This window comes from Staurois parvus, unplaced genomic scaffold (assembly GCF_062004578.1).
Source record: "Staurois parvus isolate SC_StPar_1 unplaced genomic scaffold, SC_StPar_1.0 ptg000630l, whole genome shotgun sequence".
Taxonomy (NCBI): Eukaryota; Metazoa; Chordata; class Amphibia; order Anura; family Ranidae; genus Staurois; species Staurois parvus.
The window spans coordinates 1,108,770-1,132,993 of NW_028318426.1; the positions used below are offsets into that span (position 1 = coordinate 1,108,770).

The 24,224-nt window shown below is 40.0% G+C and overlaps 1 protein-coding gene across 1 annotated transcript in view; it reads right to left on the minus strand.

Moving 5' to 3' along the window:
• OLFML2A (olfactomedin like 2A) overlaps positions 1-19,292 on the minus strand; it is a 184,217-nt gene extending 164,925 nt beyond the window's left edge. Inside the window, exon 1 of the mRNA XM_089693387.1 lies at positions 19,103-19,292. Coding sequence (XP_089549513.1) covers positions 19,103-19,171 — 69 coding nt within the window. The 5' untranslated portion in view covers positions 19,172-19,292. The remainder of the gene's footprint in view (positions 1-19,102) is intronic.
• Positions 19,293-24,224: the final 4,932 nt, after the last annotated feature.

Genomic DNA, 24,224 nt, shown 5'->3' on the forward strand with positions numbered 1-24,224 from the left:
TCCTATTTGAAGATATCACTTATATGAAAAAATGAGTTTTTAAATGTAAGTCTGTTTTTACGACCCCTTGGAAGGTCTTTTGAACTCCGTGAAGGACTTGGTTTATGCTTTTACAATATCCCAGTTTGCACAGCTAACAGACAGCTAGGCACCAGCTAGGCTGGGGGTTTTATAGCGCTGGAGCTTTCCTGCTGTGCCTTGATTGCCTGTGACCTTTGTCATCACCCAGACCACATGTCACTCAACAGAGAGGGAGGGGGGATGATTGGAGGAGAAAGCCTGCTTTGGGAGGGAGAGAGCTGATACAACATGCAAGGGTTGGAAGCAAAATGGATGACTGTGTCCATCTCTGTATGCCCAATTGCTACAACATCTATGGCCACTGTTGCATTTCTGAAGAATAGGGATAAAGTGATTCAGTGGCCAAGTAGGTCTACTGATCTGAACCCAATCAAACACCTATGGGAAATTCTGAAGAGGCTAGTTGAGCATCACTCTCCATCGAGCAGCCAGGCTCTAAAAGAGGTCGTTCTTGAAGAATTATTATTATTATACAGTATTTATAAAGCGCCAATAGTTCGCTCAGTGCTGTACATTACAGTGGGAGACAATACATGAGACAGTACAATAACAATACAGTGCGATACACGAGGGGTTCGAGGGCCCTGCTCCTTAGAGCTTACAATCTAGGAATGGAAGAAGGTCATATAAAATACTAGATCTGGTAGTTTTTGTTGTGGGGTGTATTCATGTTTGCATCAACTAATTTGAGTAAAACTGAAGATTTTTTTAATCTAAGTAATATTACTAACCTTACTTTCATGCAATGAGCTAAACCAATGTTCTATAAAACTTAGTTTTTTAAAATTTTGGAAATTGTTCTTGTGTTCATTGAGATATTTATTACAGTCTTACTTTTCAAAAGGGGTGTACTCATTTATGCTGAGCACTGAGTATATACATATTGTATATATATAAGAAACAATCACTTTGAATATAGAGTGCTGACTGTTGAAAGAAAAAAAACAAATTTGTGTACCAAGAGCCCAAGATCACTGTAATTTCTCATTATGTTTTACCAGTATGAGAACACACAGATCTGAAATATAGCTGTTGGTACAAGTCTAAATAGACACATACCATGAAAAATAGTAGCTGACAGTAGTGTGTCATCGAAACATCCAGCGTAAGAAATGTGTGACTATAAACTTCCGAAGGAGTTAATGGGTTAGGTGTCTGCTGAAAGCAAGAATTGTGGGAAGCAGCTGTCCAGAGCAAATGGATTTGAAGTGTCCACACCATTAGGCAGAGGCAATGGATTCCATTAAAGAGAAGTGGCTGCTGCCAGGAATGCTGTAATGAGTAGCACATCAACTTCTACAAGCAGCGTTCAAACAGCGAAAAAAATAATATACAAAGGCCGTTTAAGTCAAACCAGGGCATTTATTTTATAGGTATAAAAAGTGATGCCAACGTATCGGTACTACACACACGTAAGTGGCAAGTGTGTCCTGTTACTGATAGGTGAAGCACATCTCAAGGGCCAGTCCAGAGACCATTAATCAAGATGGCAGGCAACAGTGTTAGCATGTGAATGGAACAACGTGTGGTCAAGACTGAGAAATGTAATGGTTGTTACCACTATGTGAACTAGGCAGCCACTTAGGGCACACTGCTGCTTAGGGCGCAACCACGGGTGCTGGTTTCCCTACTCTCTGCCATGGCTGGATCCAGGGGGGTGCTGGGGTGGAGATTACGGGCTGGGAGAACTGTACACAATAAAAGGGAGGAGGGGTAACAATAATTTTTGCAGAAATTAGTGGTTTGTGTAGGAGAGGGATAGGGGCTATTTGTGCTGGGACAGGTAATGGGGATAATATGAGGGGGGTTATGCTAGGAGAAGGAATGGGGGGATATGTGCTAGGAGTAGGAAGAAGACTTATTATTTATTTATTTATTTCAGGTATTTATATAGCGCCGTCAATTTACGCAGCCCTTTACATATATATTGTACATTCACATCAGTCCCTAACCCTCAAGGGGCGTACAATCTAAGGCTTGGGGCAGGTTTGGAGGGGATTTGTGCTAAAAGTGGGTGGGGGGGAGTAAGGTGTTAGGAGTTTATGCTGGGAAGGGTAATTTGGAGGAGTTAAAGTAAGAAGAGGGATTTGGGGGAATTTTTCCTAGGTAGGGGGATTAAAGGAAGTGGATTGGTGGTGGGAGCGGGACCTGGGGGGATTTGTGCTAGGGGAGGGGATTGTGGGGAGTTGTCTTAGGATAGGGGGTCGGGGGGGAGGTTTGTGTTAGAGGTGGGGCTGGGGGGGATTTGTGGTAGGAGGGGAAAATGGGGCGGAAGGGATTTGTGCTAGAAGAGGTGATGGGGGTGTTGTGCTATGAGGGATGATTGGGGGGGATATGTGCTAGGAGAGGGGGATTGGGGGGGATGTGTGCTAGGAGGGGGGATTTAGGTGGGGAGGTGGGTTTTGTGCTGGGAAGGGTAATTTAGAGGAGGTTGTGCTAGGAGGGTGAATTTAGGGGAATTTGTGCTAGGAGGCAGGATTGGGGATTGATGATAGGAGGGGTTATTCAGGGGAGAGGATTTGTGCTAGGCTTGAAAATTTGAGGGGAAAGAGGATGTGTACTAGGAAGGGTGAACTAGAACTACAGGTGAAGTTTTTTTTTTTTTTGTTTTGTTTTTGTCGTTACACTAGTAACACAAGTGAATATGCAAAAAATATTTATAAAATAGAGATTCTTAAATCCTTTTGTAAATCAGTCCAGCTGACGTAGAACATAGTGTACAAACGGGACAGTGAAGTCAAATCTCATGATCTCCATGCTTGCTATGACTCAGTGCTTAGAAACTGCGAGTAATTGAATTAGTTCAACAAAAAGGCAACTAGGATTTTTAGTAGACAAGGACAGCAGGAGCAGCTTTCATATTTTTTTACTGCAGATTTATTTGTTAAAATTTGTGTATAGTGTAAAGGCAGACTGATTTTGGACTATATTTACATTGTAAAAAATGTTCATAGCTATTCATCCTGTGAAACTGCATATACATTAGTTCTGCACAAATGCCAGCAAACCTGAATGTTACGTGGTAATCTTCTCTCCAAATTGAATGCTCTTCATTCATAAGAATAGTGTGAATCAGGATGCTGATCCATTGAAAAGGCCATAATGCAGAATTGTCCCAATTCACACTATTCTGATGAATGAAAGATCCAACCTAGAGAGGAAATAACCTAACATTTGATTTTGTTTGCATTCACAAACAATGAATGTTCATGCAGTTTTGCAGGATTAGTAGCTCTGGAATTTTTAAAAAATAAATAGACACACCACCTGTGCTTCCTGGGAACTGAAACATATTTTTACGTTGTATGGGCATGTGTGCATGAGGCCTAAAGACAAATTTCACTACAATGCCTGTAACTAGAGAGGTGAATGAGGGTTTGTTTTAAAGTTTATTTCTAATTATGTATTATTTGTTCTACATATGTAAATACTTTTTGTGTTTCATAATCTGGACAAAGGTTCACTATAAATCTATTTTTCTGTAGCTCACTAGAATATGACTAATCAACAGAAATCAGAATTCATTATTAATTACTTGATGGATATATCCTGACATACAAAGGCCAGTATCAATTTACGCATATAACTTTGGGATGAAGAATGTATGACTACACAGGCAAGCTCTTTGGAAGCGATACACACGCTAGTGTAGAACAGTTACAGCAGACATGAATGATGTAATGAAAGAAAATATTGCTATCCACTTGTTTCCTCTCAGAGGACTGATGAAAGCTAAAGAATAATACAGCATAGAGCTGCTCTATCACTCAAAATTAGAGAAGCAGACTCTCTTATCCACTCACACATTGCATTTTGGGATTATAGAATGGGGCAGCCACTAATATCCCATTCATAGTCCAAACCAGCTCAGAATAAAATTATAAATAAAATAGTTTCCTATCAAGACCAGCCTTCCTCAATCTTTTTAACATGGAAGAACCCTTGACATAACTCCTGCTTATAATTACTATATCTACAACTTACTGTACATTAGTGTGATGGCCACTTGATATAATGTTCCTTACATTTGTGGTCAGTAGGAAGAACCCCCCTCTTAGACAAAAAGAGTATCGGTGTCAATGGGAACCGATATGAGACTTGGAAGTTGCTCCTTGCTCAAGAACTTCCAAGCCTCTCCTAGAGGAACCCTGGATAAAAAAGCTGACCTAGAAAATAATAAAAAACACAAAAACATGAATGACTCTTATATGTTCATACATATAAAGGGGAGCTATTATCTTTTAAATTATTTTTTAGAAGAACAGCGTAATGTAAGTAATCGTGACAGCGTGTGGTAATATACAGTTATATTAACCTTGTATTTATGTATAGTTTATCACTATACATGGACATACAGACTCATGATATGTATGTACTCATGACATATATCAGGTTCTGCATCCTTGCTAGTAGTGAAAATCCTTGTTTCAAAGCTACATATGTAGGTTGAAAAAGACGCGTCTATCAAGTTCAACCAAAAGGCAAAATAAATATAAAAAGAAACACCCTAAATCTTCAGATTCCTAAACCTGAAGTTGATTCAGCAAACGTTAAAAAAGCCAAATAAGGGCCAGGCTTTCAGTCTGGATCAATCTGTCAGTTCAGATGGATCCAGACTGAACAACACTGTATTCTGTGTACTGGTCAATAATAAAAGGACTCCAGGAATTACTCTATATTTTTGTATTTTCACATTGGATCACCTTGGCTTGATGTAAGTGTGCATAGCTGATATCTGGAGGGCTGCTGGGGATGCTGTAAATCACTTTAGTAGTCCTCGCTGCATACTGTGGGAGCCATGATCTTCTGTGTTCTATTCAAGCAACTTCCCCTCTGCACACTGACAACAGTGGGTTGCTCACTCGGCACCACCACCATTCATAGGATGCCTTGTATTTTCTTTATTGAATATTATTATTATACAGGATTTATATAGCGCCAATAGTTTGCTCAGTGTTTTACAATACATAAAGGGAGACAATACAGCAACAATACAGTTCAATACAAGAGGGATTGGAGGTCCCTGCTGCTTGGAGCTTACAATCTAGGAGGTGTTCTCTGATTGGACAAGTTAACTATATATGGCGGAGATGCAGAACCGGCTCTCACAGTATGCAGAAAGTACTACTAAAGTGATTTACAGCATCCCCAGCAGCCCTCCAGCTAGCAGAAGTGATTTGCATCATCATCAGTGGTCCTTCAAGCAGTAGTAAAGTCTGGAAAAAAAACACTGTGCATACTATCACATTATAAAAGACTTACTTTAAGACAAAACCCTACAGGGCTTCCATCTTCAATCAGTCTTCCGTTCAGGTTTGTGGGCTTCGGTCATTTCAACGGCCAAGCCATGATGATGTCATTCATGGCATGCGCATGGGAGCCACGGTCGCAGCACAGCACTCTGAAGGGATGGCATCCTCAATATGATTCAGAATAAGGATATTGTTTAGTGTCACTTTAAATGTACCGGTCATACACAAAGGATGGAGGAGGTGCAGATGGCAGGATAAGGGAGATGAAGGGGTTAAAATACAGGCCAGTGCAGAGACCATATGGTGATTAGATATGCAGAGTATGGGGGTCAAAAGGACAAAAAGAAGCCACATCTGCTTCTGCTGCCGCTGAACAAGAATTAATATTGATTAATTCATTCATTCACTAGAACCTCCATTTTAAGAGGAAGGGGCAGGCTTAACAATGTTAACACTACACTATTTATGTTGGTGGTCACTAGTTGGTCATCACATATATCAGATAGTGCCACTTGGATTGGCTCGTCGTGGACTCTGGGAACAGGGGACCTAAGAAAATAGGGGCTCTTTCAAGCTAAGCACTACACTTATGGTCAGTTTTTATGGGATACCATTGCCCACTTTGTGGGTGTACCGTGGTTGGTAAAAGGTTATTTGGTTGGTGTAAGATATTGCTGCTTGATTCTTAAGCAGGTTGGTCAGATAATGGTTAACATTGGTTCTGTTTGATAATAAAGATCAATGTTTATTTCAGAATTAAAATGATTTAAAAGCAACTAGTTAGAGGAGGGAAGATGTATACCAAGATTCAAGGAACACTAAAGGAGATATCATCCCCATAACCGAGTAATAGACTAAGCCATTGAAAAATTGGGAGACTTACAATATACTGTACCTCCAATAGTAAATGCAAAAAAGAGTGATCAGAATAAAATGAATTATATTTTTTTTCTCCTCTTTTCTTCTCTTGTGGTCTTCCTTGCATGAATATGCCAAGATGTGGAGGATTGATGTTTATGCACAATGTTTTTTTGAAGAAATTATCATTATTGTCTTTTTGTAGAATCCCTAGGAGTTTATAATACATAACTTTACACATTTGAAATCAGAGAAGTCCTGAAGAAGCAGATTTCCTCTGCGATATGACCTGGTTTCTCATCTCCGTGTATTGTATTTAAACAAGATGTTAAGATTCCTTTATGTACTTCCGTCCCAAATCTATCTATAAAACATCTGTATATGCAATATGTGATTTTAATGCCATGTGTTGCATTGTTTTATGAATGTTTGTAATAAAATATCATTATTTTATCATTTTGTAATAAAATAAAATTATTTTACATTTTGATCATTCTTTTTGAATTTACTATTGGATGTATATTATAATATTATAAGTTTCCTAACTTTTCTATGGTTTGGTCTAAAATTATTTTGTTTATATATTAATTTGCCAAGGCTTAATATTTTCCCACAAACATTATTGTCTTTTAATTATTTAGGTATGCTGCTATGGTATGATGTGATAGGGTGTACAACCACATGTCCAACCAAGAAAAACCAGCTATAAGCTACTATCTAACTACACTCCTGTAAGCAACATTTTATAGCTATCTGGAATAAATTAATTCCCTAACACCAAAGGCTGCTGAGTTTATACAATAAAGAAATGCTGAAACAGCAAAGCTGTATAAGACGCAATAACCAAAAAGATTTCAACGTATGTAAGTCATGTTGATAGAAGAGGAAACCTGGTTGCCGTATGTGGTTGCCAACTAACATATTTGCCATATACGTGATAGTTTTATAACTAGGTATTTAAACTTACTAGTTAGAAGCTACACTGACTTCCGTAAAGATTAAGACCTATTAAGATTTATTTTCTTTACATTTTTATTGGTGGAAAAATACAAGCAGTATCTATCAAGTGGAGAAATATGTGAATAGGTCAGAATGCTTGATAATTCCAACTGCCTTTACAGATTTTTGCAGTTTAATGAAACAAACTTCAGGCCCCATTCACACCTGAGGGTAAAGATCCAAAGCCTCCCAAAGCACCTTGTCCCCATGTTGATGAGGACAAGCAAGGGCCTCTTCCCCACAACCGTATGCTATGGTTGTGGGGCCCTTTGGGGGTTGACTTATCAGAATCTGGAAACCACTGTTAACAAGGGGGCCCTCAGCTCTCTGCCCCTATGTGAATGAGTATGGGGTGCATAGTACCCCTACTCATTCACCAAAAAAGTGTCAAATTAGAGTAAAAACACAACAGTTTTTGACAAGTCGTTTATTAAAAAACAAAAAAATTGCCCCCGAAGTAGATCCAGCATCAATGACAATGAATGCCGCCGCTGAGCCGAAGAAAAAAAAACAGAGCTCTGCACCCGATGAAGGCTCCCGCCATCTGACAGCTTTTAAGTAAGCTAAGGGGCGGAGCCACCTGGTGACATTACCATGTGACCCTGCCCCCTTGTGGCATCATCGACCTGGGCATGCTGGGTTGACGCCACAAGGGGAGGGGTCACCTGGTGACATTAAAATATGCAAAATGCACCTGAAAAATGCATCCACCACAATCTCCATAGAAGCCTTAAGGCAGAATTGGGCAAATTTTGATTTTAATAGAAATGCCTGTAAACACTCGAATCAAGCATTTCTGAGCATTTTTGCAGGTGTATTCAAGGTGCTTTTTTTCTAGGCTTTTTCACTAGTGCTTTCAATTGGCTAAAACAAAAACACCTGAAGCTTGAGTACACATGTAAAATATTTGTAATACACTTTAGGCCCCTTTCACACGAGCGTTTTTTTTATCAGTTCAGTCACGGTTTTTTCAAGCAGAAACAGATCAGATTACATCAGTTTTTCATCAGTTTATATCCGTTTTTTCATCAGTTCACATCCGTTTTCTCCATCTGTTTTTACATCTGTTTTCATCCTCTCATCATCCGCTTACAACCGTTTACATCATTTTTGTCCATTTATATCCATTTTTTGACCATTTACATCAGTTTAAATCCATTTTGTCCGTTACAGGGTTTTTTTATGAAAGAAAAATAGGGTTTTCTTGTTAATGCATACAGATGGAAACAGATGATCATCCATTTACATCCGCTAGTCCATAGAAATGCATGGGTGTCTGTTTTTCATCTGTAAACGGACAGATGAAAAACGGACATACGGAACGCTCGTGTGAAAGAGGCCTAAAAAACTCTAAAATGACATTACACTGAAGAAAGATGATTATCCCCCAAGTAGAACCCTTAGCCCATGTGCACACCGATGCAATTTGACAGTTCAAAATTGTATGACAAGTCGCACCCCATTTGTGCCTATGGAACCGTTCAAACTGGTGTGAGTACGACTTGCACCAATTATAAAAAAGGTTCCTGCACTATTTTTGACGCTTTCATGTGTGACTTGCATTGACATCTGTGCATGAAGTTGCACAAATGTCGGCAAGTCGCACGTGAAATCGCACTGACCAGCAGCTTTGAAATTGCACAGTAGCACGATTTCATAGCCGCATTCCATGTGAACCATGGCTTACATATCTAGTAACTTTTCTAACAGTCCGCTTGTCATAAATGTATCCAAGTAAAGAGAGACAAACTGTATGCATAAGGCCCCAGTAACACCAGGCATCATGCATATGTGCGTTTATTTGCACGTTGGGCAGCTTATTTATTTCAATAGGCTAGTCTTCCCATGACAAAGTACCTCATGCACCTTTTTTTAACCATTGAGTTTTGCACAATTTTATAACCGCGTATTTGGCCGCATATATATATATATATATATATTTAAAAAAATATATATATACATATATTTGTTTTAAAAAAAGCGCATGCATCTGCTTGTTGCGTTTAGGGTGCATTTTGCGCACATTTATGATGAAACGTGATAGTGTGAATGCAGTCTATAAATAGCTAGCTTTATTAATAAATTATGTTTTATAAAAAAAAAGAAATAATAATAATAATAAATAGGTCAGAATAATAAGTAACGTTTTAAAACTCAATCCCTGCAATTCATAAAGCTTGATCAGGGATCTAAAAACTTTCTAAACAAAGCACCAGTTAACTGTCCTTCAGACTTTAGAGGCCAGACTGTGCCCAGTGGGAGTAAATAATGTCCCATTTTTGTAATGGGGGGAGGAACAGTTTCCCATCATTGGTGGGGAAAAGTGCCTGATTGTTGGTGTCAATCGAAGGAATTATGTCCCATTGTTGGAGTCATTGGGAATAATGGTGCCCTATGGTTGATGTCAGTGGCAGGAAAAATGCCTCAAGGGCCAGATAAAGGCAAGCAAATGGCCACATCTGGCCCCTGGGCTGCAGTTTGGAGACCACTGTCATAGATAATCTGTCTTGGGGTAGTGCATCAAATGGCGGAGCTTGGGACAAATTCATGTCACTAAGGTATATATAAGGAGTATATGAATCTGTCACAAGTAAGCCTCTCCTATGAACTGGCAGAGTTTTAAATGCAGAGAAGCTGTTTGGAGAAGTTGGGAGAGTAAGGCCCTCTTTTTCATGCAGTCCTCATTTACACTCATTCTCCTCTACGAAGCAGTGGGTGAAATGGACATGTGTCAATTTACACCCACCTACATCCAATCCGATCCTCCAAAAACAGATAGGTGGGGATCCGTTCCCTTTCTGTCTAGCGGATCGGGTGACAGTCGGGTGTAAACAGAGTGGTCCGTTTACATGTTACCGTCCATAGACTAGAGCAGGCTGTCTGTGTCTGCTCTGCATAAGCGGATCAGACACAGACCTGTCATCCGCCTGCTCAACGGGGATAAGCAGACAGATCCCCTGCTGAGTAAGCAGATCGCAGGCTAAGTCCGCCTCGTATAAAGGGACCCTAAGACATATATGAGGTGGTATCAAAAAGGTTTGAGACTAGTTTTGTAACACACCAACAGACACCAGCACAAGGATGCATGCACAGTGAGCACTGACCTTCATAAGTCAGTGCACCAAAAGACATTGTCCTGTGTACTTCGGGAGTTGTGCAACTGGTGCTATTGTGACCACACGTGATACCACATCTGCTATTTCATCATGGACACCAAGTTAGGACAAAGAGCAAACGTTAAATTCTGCATGAAACTGGACAAATCTGCCAAAAAGACATTTAACATGATTCGGCAAGTTTACGGCGATACTGCATTGAGTCGTTTGAGGTGTTTTGAGTAGCATGCTTGCTTCAAGAGCGGAAGAACATCACTGGAAGACGATAAGAGATCAGAAAGACCTTCAACAAGCTCAACCCCCCTCAAAATGCCCTCTTCCCGAAGATGAAGATCAAGCTCAAAGGTCGCCGTTTTGACAGCATTGTGGAGATCCAGAGATTTGCCCAGTTTCATGCAGAATTTCACATTTGCTCTTTCTTCTGACTTGCTGTCCTTGAAGAAATAGCAGCCGTGGTAATGCACGTGGTCAGTATAGCACCAGTTGCACAGCTCCCAATGTACACAGGATGATGCCTTTTAGCACACTGCTTTATGAAGGTCGGTGCTCTCTGTGACTGTGAGTGCAGCCTTGTGCACAGATGGCACTGTTGGCATGTTACAAAACTAATCTCAAAATGTTTTGATACCACCTTGTATACAGTATATAAAGTAAAAAAAAAAACAGCTCTATATACTGGGTGCAAGGGAGGCACAGGTGCAGAATACAGCACATTGCTAGCAGCCAAAGACAGGTTTAAATACATGGCAATGTACACAGCTGGACATATGTAGTTCTTGCGTTTAGGGCCATGTGAGTTCAGGGATGTATGCTCTGAACGTGAAATTCCTGTGTTTGAGGAATACATCACTGAACACATACAGTTCTAAACACAAGCACTGCTCGGAATAGCTGCATATGTAAACTTATCAGTGACTTGATAGGCTGCTGGCAGTGGTCTGTATGCTGCACCTGTGCCTCATTTGTACCCAGAAATGCTGGGTTTTTACACTGTATGGGGCAAAACTGCCCATGTGCACAAGCCCTTAGGCTCCATTCACACTTGTGTGACTCCAAAGTCATGCGATTTCCATTGTGACTTTACATTGAGACTTTGATGCAACTTTGGATGGGTATGACTTGGATGCAACTTTGGATGGGTATGACTTGGATGCAACTTTGGATGGATACGACTTGAATGCAACTTTGGATGGGTGAGACTTGGACACAACTTTGGTTGTTGACTTTGGCTTTGACTGTTGCACAACTGTCGCAGTGATAGTATTAAGATGCAACGGGTGGGAGTTTACAGTGCAGTCTAAGTCACATGAAAGTCGCATCAAAGTAGTGCAGAAACCCTTTTTAAAGTCGCTGTGACTTTACATAGATTTGAATGACTTCCATTGAAATACATGGGCTGCAACTTGTCATTCGACTTTGTGTGTCCAAAGTCTCATGACAAATCGCACAAGTGTGAATGGAGCCTAAAATACAAATTTAGTTGCAGTAGATGAATTAATTACCCACTTGAACACCAAAAGCCTTTTCTGACACTTTTTATTTACATCATTAAAAATCAGTATGTTTTTGCTAGGAAATTACTTGGAACCCCCCTAAAATTCTATAGGTTTTTTTTTAAGCAGAGGCCATAGAGAATAAAATGGTGGGTGTTACAATTTTTTATGTCACATTTTGTACCGCAAAATTTTTCATTTTAATGCACAAAAACACTATATTTGGTCAAATGTAAAAGATGATGTTATGCTGAGTAAATAGATACCAAACATGTCACACTTTAAAACTGCGCACGCCCATGCACCGGTGACAAATGACGTAAATTTTACTATCCATAAGCGACGCTTTAAAAGCCTTTACAGGTTACCATTTTAAATATACACAGGAAGTCTGGTGCTGGAATTACTGCCCTCGATCTGATGTTTGTGGTGATACCTCACATGTGTGGGACCTGTTTGCCTTTGTGCACAAGCATGGGGGAACAGGGGCACTTAAATTTTTTTTAAATTAGGTTTTTTCTTATACTGTTGTTTTACATTTTTAGTATTACTTTTATTGTTATCACAGAGAATATAAATATCCAGTATATCAGTGAACAATGTTCCAATAGAGGATGTTCCAATTGTTCACTTATATATCTGCATATAGTGAAGGAGAGAGGTTCAATATGGAAATATCCATAATATAATATCTATATTCCTCCTCTGGACTACACACCGTGACCGGATATGGAGACCATTTTTCATGCACCAAGCTGTAACCCTAAGGGACATTCTTTCAAGATAGATTCACCTAGATGAGTCCAGTTGGCCAAAAAATCCATAATACATTTACCAAACAGGCTGAATAGTGGTCAAAGACTGTACAATTTATAATTCATCCAAAAACCATTTGTTGTGAATTTCTGGAGGTCCATTGAGATGTTTTTAAAACAAGTATTTTTGTATGCGTAGGTCTACTTTTGTATAATTAAAGAAAGTATTTATGTAGCTTTGACCTCCTATTGATGAATTACCGTATGTTGACGGATATCACAAAAACCCACAATTCCTGGTTGAGTTCATAACTAATTTATTCTTTTTTGGAGCTATAGGAAAGCTGACTGTCAGCTCTAAAAAATGAGCATCATTCCGGTATAAGCACTTGAAGTCCAGCGACACCAGTACGTCGCTATTCGTCAAGTGGTTACATGTGCAAACACAATTGACAGGTTATTCTAAAATGGAAATTACTCCCACTTTCCCTCTCACCAATATGGTGATATTTCTTTGTGAATTTGTCAGAACAATAGTGCCATACAGTAAAAATATCGCAAATAAGAACTGCTTGAATTTGTTGCATGCTTCGCTGGTAACAACAGAAGAGGATTTTCATGAATTTAGCACAAGGCTTCCGACTGCATTCACAATGCCAAAAATGTGTCTTTATTGAATCGCCTCCAGTATCACTACACAAGGATGTGTAGAAAAATGGGAAATCCGGGATCATTGCAACTGCTTAATTAAAACCAAGCAGATGAAATTGCAGGCAGAGGCTGCAGTGCAGATGTTAGTGCGATGCTCCAGTCTGAGATTCCATGGCTATCCCCGCACTGGAATGCTAAGTGTAAATGTAAATAAACACAATTCTGCCAATACATCAAAGAGCTTCGATAAGCTGCTGCTGTTTCTGCTTACAAATGTCCATCATAGGAAACATAGCAGTCATGGAAAGATTGATAAAGCCTAAGAGCTATTGCACACAACCACACATTAGGCCAGGGCTCAAAATTTCAAGTCCTGAGCTACTAGCCAGGCCTTAAGAGTTACTTGCCATCAGTTACCCCACCCCTAATTCTGCCTCTAAACATGTTGTCATAAATTATTTTGTGAAATGACACTGTTAAATGTTTTATGCAGAATAAAGTTACAAAAATAAATATTAACAACAACTTTAACAATATTAACCGCTTCCTGACCACCCTATAGCAGAAATATTGCTACAGGGTGGCACAGGTATGCAAATTCACGTATATATACGTGATTTTGCATTTTCTGGCAGGGGGAACGCGTGCCCTATCCATGCCAATATTCACAGCTGTAAATCATTGGGTCCCGGGCAGTGATTACTCGCTGGCGCCCGGTGATTACCAAGGATCTCCAATGGGGAGGAGAACTGTTTTGTTTACTAACAGTTCTCCTCCCTGTCAGCTCGGGCACACTGCTATTGATGGCTGGGCACAGCACAGCCATCTAAAGCAGTGTGCTTACAGTGAAGCACGCAATCACGGCCCCCTAGTAAAACACTCCCTGCACACAGTTAACCCTTTGATCGCCCCTCATGTTAACCCCTTCCTGCCCAGTGCCATTAGTACAGTGTCAGTGCTTTTTTTTTTAGCACTCATCACTGTATAGGTGTCACTAGGGATGTCAGTGACACCAAGCCAGTTCCCCCCAGTGTAGGAATGTCTACCGCAGTCCCACTATAAGTCGCTGATCGCTGCCATTACTAATAAAAAAAAAAGAAGAAAAAATCCCAGTGTACTGTATATACCACCATTTGTAAACGCTATAACTTTTACATAAACTAATTAATTTACATGCATTGGTTTTTTTTTTAGCAAATCCATGTCACAGAATTCATTTTGGCCGAAATCTATGATGAAATTAGATTTTTTAAATTTTTTTGCTGGACATGTTTAATAGCAAAAAGTCAAAAATATTGTTTTTTTCTCAAAATTGTCGGACTTTTTTTTATACAAAAAATAAAAACCGCACAGGCAATCAAATACCATCAAAAGAAAGTTCAATTGGTGGGGAAAAAGGATGTAAATTTCATTTGGGTGCTGCGTTACATAACCACGCAATGGTCAGTTAAAGCAACGCAGCACCGTAACAAAAAAATGGCCTGGTCAGAAGGGGGGCTAAATCCTCAGGAGGGCAAGTGGTTAAGCCAACTTGCCATCCCACTGAGTCCTTCAGTGCACCCACCTTTATTTTAACACTCTTGCAACTTAATATATCCTCCATCCCACGTCCTCCTCCTCCCCATGTCCTCCTCCGCCAGTCCCACCCCTCCCCCCATTGTCCTGCAATTCTGTGATCCTGCTGCGATTGTCGCATTATAAATTGCACTGCAATCACAGAAAACTTCTTTGTGCAAAGCTTGTCACCCAAAAAGGAGCAGGAACTTCTTTTAGGCAACAAGCTTCGCCATGATTGCAGCATGATTTATCACGTGAATGCCACCTGAAATTTGCATTGTGCGATTTTTCATCTTAGGATAGCATTTTGAATTCACTGCGATTCTGCCCGCGATTCAAAAAGCCCATATGTGAACAGAGCCTGAGAGAGGGAAATAACAAGAGAGGGAGGGGAGAGAGGAGGGTGAAGAGCAGGAAGAGAGGGGGAAAGAAAAGAGGGGAGAGGAAGGGGGAAGAGGGGTGTTTAGAGGGGCTGTACTGGGTGCGGAAGGCTCACTCACCATTTATGTCCCCCCCCCAGGCTGGTCTTCCCCAGGGCTGTGGCAACTAGCAGCTGTTCTTTAAAAACTGCCACCCAGCTTCCCATAGAACTCCTCTCAGTGCATTGCATGCAGGTGGTTGGAGTGTGGGCAGGGTTGGGCGGTCAGTCATGGTCTCTGCGTTCTTCCTCTCCAGCTCCCCCTGATGGCAACTCTGCCTGGAACATGCTCGCCCCCACATTATTTCCACTTGCCAAATGCAAGCAGATGAGTAGAATTTTCGAGGCCTGCATTAGGCTGTATGGTCGGCCATACAGAGCACAATACGCCTGTTGCTGTGGTGCCCTGGAGCCACACTTGCAGCATAATTTTGCCCACTGACATGCATTACACAAAATGCTGTGTGCTGCTATAAAATTTGATGTTTAAAAAATATACCCATATGCATGCACATGTAAGGTTCAGTTCAGACTACTGCAACCTGAAAGTCGCGTGACTTACAGTGCGACTTCGCTAGGCGACTTTCTGGCAATTTGCTGGCGACTTGAGTACAACTTTGATGTGTCTTTGAGAAGCAACTTTAATGCCATGCAACTTTACCTGTGTAATCTTCTTGTAATGTCGGATCCAAATCACATCAATATAGATGAGGATTAGACTTGGAGGCAACTTTTTTTAAAGTCTATGGGCACAAGTTGGATAGAAGTCACCTGGAAGTAGTACAGAAACCTTTTCTAAAGTCGGAGTGACTTCAGTAGCACTAATTAAGACAGCTCTGATTGACTAACATGGGATTTCACATGTCATGCAATTTGGGGTCTTACAAGTCAGATCCCAAGTTGTGGCAGTGTGAGTGTTGACTGTTATCTGTGTATAGTTGAACATGGCATATTCTGTAATGAATGTCAATGGGCAAAATTACACTGCAGCTGTGGCTTCTGGGTGCCACAACAACAGGCGTATTTTACTCTGTATGGATGTAAGCCCTAATGTACGGACATGTGCAAGAACCCTTAAGCTGGGTATACACTAGTAGATTTTCAAATGAAAGTTTTTGTTTTAAGAACGTTTGTTCGATTTTTTAATCATTAATGCAGTGATATCAATGTTCATTTTTCTCCACAGTGAAGGAGCAGGGTAGATTATTTTTCTAACAGTGTATGTGGCAAGCCAACGAATGTACTAAGAATTTTTCTACAAACATCTACTAGTTCATACCCAGCTTTAAGCTCTGTTCACAACAATGCGACCTACGTTCTGCTTGTGGGGCAGCCTATTCATTTCAATGGGATGCCCTACCTGTATGATGCAGGATAAGAGGTCCTGGACCCTTCTTTTAAAAACTTATGTCATGTGGAAAAAGTTTTGCATGCGTAAAAATGTGGGCAATTTGCCAATGCATGGGGGTGCTTTTAGGAATTAGCGTGTCTGCTAAAGAGCAACGTATTTTGGCTGCAGGTCATGTACAGGCATGATTTTGCAATCACTCTCGACCAGGGGTGGACTGACAACTCATGGGGCCCCCAGGCAACAGGGGATCATGGGGCCCCTGTGTCCTTGCCCAAACTAAAAAAAGCCTATGAAAAATGTATCAGGGGCATCTCATGGGGCCCCCTACTGACCCCGGGCCCTCGGGCAGTGCCCGTGTTTCCAAATGGTCAATCTGCCCCTGCTCTCAACCCATATAAGTAGGGCAGCACAATGGATAAATGGTTAGTACTTCTGCCGAGCAGCACTGTTGTTGGTTCGAATCCCAACTGAGGCACCACCTGTATGGAGTTTGCATGTTCTCCCTGTGCCTGTGTGGGTTTCCTCCAGTTTCCTACCACACTCCAAAAAAGACATGATGGTAGGTTAATTGGATCCTGTCTAAATTGGCCCTAGTATGCGTATGTATGAATGTGAGTTAGGGGCCTTTGATTGTACGCTCCTTGAGAGTTAGGGAGTCGATGTGAATGTATAATACATACATGTAAAGCACTGTGTAAATTGACAGTGCTATATAGGTACCTGAAATAAATAAATAACCCTAACCATAAATGGATCGAAATTCTGCCACTTCAGCAGGGAATTTTGATCCATATATGGGCACCCTGGTAGTACACAAGTCAATCTATCGGTGAAACCAGCCAGTGGAATTCTTCACGATCGATTAGTGCTGCTGGCTGTAGCCGGCAATACTAATTACTGTGTTCTGCCAGCAGGGAAGGCTCTATGCCGGCAGAACACAATAGTCCTGCGGGAGGGATTCCCGTGTTGACGGGGGAATCAAGCAGAAAATTGCATAATATATGGCCTGCCTTATGCCTAGTACACACAAAAAGAATATTGGCCGAATTATTGTCTGTTTGCATGCTAGTCTCATATCAAAAATAGGTTACTAAAGTTATGAAAATTCATTGCAAGAATGAATATAACTTCGGAAGTGATGTAATATAATGTATTGTATTGTAATGCATTCTTTCGTGACATAAAAATATAAAAGATTTGAATAGAATGGGTTACATATCTTTGTATTCAGTACAATATTTTACATAGTCGCTCTCTGACAGTAGTAAATACATGCATATACATATCTATGCATACATATACACAGGCTTTTTTTCTCAGAGAATAGGTGCAGGTACTACCCCTTGTCCCCACCTCTAAGCACTGTATCTTGGTTCCACCCCTATCCGCTTCCAAGTAATTTGAATGGAATTTGTTAATGATAACCAGAAAAGCAGTAAAATACATTCCATTCAGCCAGCAGAAATAGATCCCCCAACCAGGAACAATAGATCCCCCACAACAAAATACCCCCCTCAGTAAAAATAGATCTTCCTGCAGCCAGCAACAGTAGATCCCTCCCAGCAACAAATTACCCCCAGCAACAGTAGACCTATGCGCAATAGTGGATCCCCCAGCAGCCAGCATCAGTAGATCCTGTAGCACACCCCAGCACCCCTTGCATTTAGTGCTAGAGGTGCTGGAACTGCGTTCCCCCATGTTCCCGCTGAAAGCCTTGCATACACATCATTATACATACATACATTACATACCTATAAAATATAAGCAATAGCTCATGCAAATATTTCCAAACGTATTGAAAGTAATTTAACTATTATAAAAGTAAGAAAAAAGATACTAATCGGATAGATAAATTACTTTTAAAATGTAAGCAACAGCCCATGCAAATATTTCCAAATGTATTCCAAGTAATGTAATTATTATAAAAGTAAGAAAATAGATACTAATCGGATAGATAAATTACCTAGAAAATGTAAGCAATAGCTCATGCAAATATTTCCAAACGTATACAAAGTAATTTAAGTATAATATAAAAGTAACTGAAAAGATACTAATCGTATAGATAAATTACTTATAAAACGTAAGCAACAGCCCATGCAAATATTTCCAAATGTATTCAAAGTAATGTAAATATTATAAAAGTAAGAAAATAGATACTAATGGGATAGATAAATTACCTATAAAATGTAAGCTATAGCTCATCCAAATATTTCCAAACTTATTCAAAGTAATTTAAATATTATAAAAGTAAGAGAAAAGATACTAATCGTATAGATAAAATATGGAGGTGCATTAGACTTTTTGGGAGTTTGTACATGATGGAGTAATGGACAGATCAGCTCTAGGAATGACCACGTACTTCCATTTGTCGGAAGTGTTATTATTATTATTATTATTATTATTATACAGGATTTATATAGCACCAACAGTGTACGCAGCACTGTACAACATAAGGGCAGACAGTACAATTACAATACAAATGAATACAGGAGGAAGTTGCCTTCCTCTTCCTGATACAATCCACAGCTGGAAAAACTGTGCAGATAAGATTTAAATTTGTGATCCTCCTACCTTGCTGTTTGCTGTCACCGCCGTGGTGAAGAGAAGTGAGAGGAGTACAGACTCTTTATATCCCCACATGGTCGGTTACAGGGGTGCCACTATACAACCAACTAGTCATACAGGAGGACAGGAGGCACAGGAGACCCAGAGCAGATGGATGGTGGCGATGGTTTGGACAGATTTCTGTGGTCTGCCTCCCTCAGCTCTGATAGTGAAGTGAATGTGCTTCAGTGCCTCCCAGCCTCTTCATCTGGAAAGGAGGGGCATGGAGAACATTTCTCTCAACCACAGCTATCACACACACATGAGAGATGTTCAAACATAGATCTTCCACTTCTATAACATAATGCTCAGCAAAGAGCTACTAAACATTACTATATACTGATAGATTTTTTGTACAAAAAAAAAATTTCAAGACATTCGATAATGCCAACAGAGACTTGACAAGTGACACTGGAAATTATTTCAGAAATTCCTTTGATTATAACATTTCCTTAATGAAAACCACGTACACTGTTAGAGAATAGTTCATATGAGAAATATTTTTCATCTTGCTCCTTCAAAGTAGAAAACCAAAATAGCATTTTCAAACTAAATTTTACTAGTGCAGGGTTTCTAAACCAGGGTTCCATGGAACCCTAGAGTTCCTCCAGAGGTTGCTAGGTGTTCATTGAACAATGAGCAATATCAGCCTCTCAGATAAGTTCCTACTAACACTATTGATATTTTTAGCTATCTATAAGCGGGTAATTCTTCTCAATAACTACAAGTTTAAGGAACATTCTTACCTCTGACCATCACACGAATGTATCATGAGTTGTAGATTCAGTCATTTTTAGCAGAGGTTCCCCGAGACCAAAAAATCATTTCAAGGGTTCCTCTGTGCTGAAAAGGTTGAGAAAGACTGTACTAGTGTATGACCAACTTTACATAATTCAGACTGCAAAGGACAATATCGTATATGTTTACCAAAACTGGAGAGTGCAAAGTCTAGTGCAGCTGTGCATGGTAGCCAATCAGCTTCTAACTTCAGCTTGTTCAATAAAGGTTTGACAATAAAACCTGGACGCTGATTGGTTTCTTTACAGAGCTGTACCAGATTTTGTACTCTCCAGTATTAGTAAATCAACCCCACTGTGTCAAATTGATTGGAAAGCAGATCAGTCATTTTGACTATTTACCAAGTGTAACTATATTCACACTACAAGAGATAAAAGTGCTATTAAACCCAAAACCAAAAATGGAATAAATTGCAGCTTACCAGTCATAAGATATGCTGGCTGTGTTTTTTCTTCTTTGACTTTTCCCCCTCTGTTTTCACCTGGTGATCTGGTCAGTAATACACCTCCTGTATTAGTGCCGGATCACATATATGCGAATCGGATGTGGTTTGAACTGCATCCAATCTGCATGACATGTGAAATAATATTGCTTCCTATGGTGTCTGTTCACATATGTTCGGTGCACTGGCAGTGTGGATTCAGTACCAATTGAAAAAGAGTCATGTCCGATTTCTGAGCAGTGCGGTCCTGTTCAGGTGTGGATTACAGGCTATTGACTTCAATGGGAACTGCTTTTAAATTGCACATGTGATCAGTTATGAACAGGATAAAATCCTGACCTGAACCTGATGTAAACCTGTCCTGAACTGCTTAACAACTACTGTGCCAATTAGCTGTGAAAATGGAGCTTCATTTCGCACCACACATGTGTGATTCCATATTAAGGGAAACACAACTCTGGAGGATTGAGCACAGGGGGCACAGCAGAGAGCAACATTGTTAGCCTGGGGGAGGGGAGTGTTAAATGTAATAGAAGATTCAAATACACTAACAAACTGAAGCCAAGCTCCAGCTCACAGTTATAGCAACATTTTTTTTCCTTTTGGGATAAAGGTTTTACATGGATAAATAAAAGTTGGTCATTGTAAGCACCACTGTCAGTGTTAAATGGTTTGTTTTGTCCAAGTAAACTGATACATTCTGCAGGAGAGCTTGTGCTTCTAAAAAAAAAAGACTTGCTGGTAGGATCACCAGGTGAAAATAGAAGAAAACCTAAAAAAAGGAAACTAATACAACCATTACATCTAAGAAATGGTAAGCTGCAATATAATAAATGTTTGCTTTTGCGTTTAATAATGCTTTAAATAAAACAAGACTTGCAACTGTATATATACGCAAACATGTGTAAAGCTGGATGGCTTCTCAGTTCAGTTTCTCCATTCTCCATTCAGTTTGAACGGGCAATTGAAGCCTGACTCTGTCCCACAAAGAGGACCATCTTGCCCTTAAGCCGCTCCTCTCAGCAGTATGTGATGCGTTTTTACTTTATACTTTACCTATTCCTTCGCATATGTCTTTTGGCTGGAACTTCTTTCTGGCCAGGAGTGGTCTTGAATGACATGATGAAATGCTGACATGATGATACGTCTGCATCAATACACTGAGTAGAGGGCACCATGATGACACCCCCATATTAGGATGGGGCCATGACTCCCTGGACTTGACCTGCCCTGAGCCTTTCAGGTAGGTGTCATTCTGAGGACATCTTCTGTTGGAAAACAAGTACATGGTAATGCATGATATATGTGTATGCTGATATTCATTTTAAATGGCACCCTAGTACCTAGTAAACATGTACAGTAAAAGTAAAAGATGTGCTGCAATACTTACCTTATATTCAGGAACTATCCCCATCCATTTCATTAATGTGAATTATGTGAAGGTTTCTCCTCAAAACAAATACAGCTAGTACACATTAATTTTCTAATATTATAAAACAAGTAAATAACTTTTATTTTTAATGAATTTATGCCAATTTGTATATAAAATGTTTTATGTATAGTCATGGCTAATGCTGCCGATACACACAGCGATTTTCTAGCAGTGTAATTCAGTTGATACCACCTGTTGATTGTAAAAACAATAGAATGGACGAAGGCAACCTACTACCAACAGTTAGTATATTTATATTAAGGGTAGAATTTTCACTGGAACCTGTAGGTACAGCAGATGACACCCAAAGGAACCCCCCCCCCCCCCTCTGCTAGCATCACTTCTTCAGCACAGAGCATTTGCTTGTTTTACTGGTCCATACTTAAAGCTACAGTTTAGCTAAAAAAAATCCCTACAGCGTTAGTCACATGTCTTACCTGTATTGGAATATGCCCCACATTGTGCAGACAGTTGGATTCTGGAGAAATCTTCTGGGCAGGAATGCCTGTCTTTTCCATGGCTCTAAACTTCTGGCACTGCAATGGTTAACAGCTTTGGGTCTTCAGGTAGAATATCAGTACAGATGATTCCATGGACAGTTCCAGTGAGAAGCTTGTTTTTATTGCTTACACTGCCTGTAACACGATCTGTGAATGTAGGAGAGAATCCTATGACTGATCATACTCTCCCCATTCACAGATCATGTTGCAGGCAGTGTAATCCATGAAATAAGTTTTCTCAATGAGGAGGAGAAGGGAGGAGAGGGTCCATCTGTACTGACAATCTGACCATCTGCACTGCTGTTCTGCCTGAAGACCCAAAGCTGTTAACAATTGCAGTGCCGGTTCAGAACCAGGAAGAGAACAGGCATTCCTGCGGTGAGGATTTCTCCAGGATCCAGTTGCCTGGATAACATAAAATTCAGGTTTAAATTAGAATATTATGTGTAATACACTTTTATGAAATGTCTACATTTATAGAATAGTGTAGTCAAAGGAACATGTGGTCAAAGTATAACTATATAGAGAAAAAACATCTCCTTGGTTTTTTCACCGATAGGCACAAACCTTCAGTGCCTAATAGTAAATTAGGTCCTGTTTATGCTTACATGGTAGGGTAGTGGTAGACTATTTTGGTCCATCTGATTTATTTAATTGTATAGAATCACAGTGGTAAATGTAAAATGTATTGTTACCTATAGCGGATTTAGGTTGTTATCTTTACAGATTAGATCTGGAAATAGAGAAAGCTGATTGTTTGATCTGGAAACACAAAGGAAAGGAAAGTGTATATGCCATAATAATAATTTCCTTTTCTTTAATTTAATTTTTTATTTCAGGTACTTATATAGCACAGTCAATTTACGCAACACTTTACATATATATTGTACATTCACATCAGTCCTTAACCCTCAAGGGGCATACAATCTACGGTCCCTAACTTACTGGAGTATGCTTCACATTCTGCAGACAGTTGGATCCTGGAGGAATCTTCTGGGCAGGAATGCTTGTCCTCTCCCTGGCTCTCAGCCATCTGGCTGAGCAAAAATACTGAGCCATGTATGGCCAGCTTATAAATTGGAATTCCTCTAGCATTGGGGAGATTTCCTCTTATTTCCTGTTACCTCTCTAGGACAGAAGCTGAAAGGAAATCTCACCAGACAGAAAAAATTCCTTAATATGGCCCTTCTCTATTTTATACAAAACTAAACAAAAAATATTTTTATTATTATTATTATTATTGTGGCAGTAGAGTGACTAAATGGTTAGCACTTCTGCCTGGCAGTACTAGGGTTGTTGGTTTGAATCCCAACCAAGGCACCACCTGCCTGGAGTTTACATGTTCTCCCTGTGCCTGCGTGAGTTTCCTCCAGGTACTCCAGTTTCCCCTCACACTCCAAAGACATGCTGGTACACTAATTGGATCCTGTCTAAGTTGAATCTACATACACACACTAGGGCCAATTTAAACAGGCCTCAATTAACTGGAGTACCCATAGGAAACCCACGCAGACAATAATTTATTTTTCTCTTTTCTGCTGAGCAAAAAAAACTGAATAGATTCTCCCATCCACACAATTGTGGTAGGTGGGAGAATTCCTCCTGTTGTGCCACTGTAGGAGGAGTCAGCTGAACTAAAGTTTTTTAGCAAGCCCATTTGTTAGCGGGCGATCAGTAGACTGCTCTCAAACAGGACCTTCCATAGATGGATCGAAATTCTACTGTTGCATTTCCTAATCGTTACTGGAGTCAAACTGATGTTTGTTTTTGAGCAAAGTGATGAGAAAATTTAAAGGTGCAAGATGGAAAGTTTTTCTTGAATGAACAAATATCTAACAGTATGTGTGATATTTGTTTGGGAAATTCCTTTCATATCAAAATCTAATGTTAAAGACAAATGGAATTTCAAAGTATTCT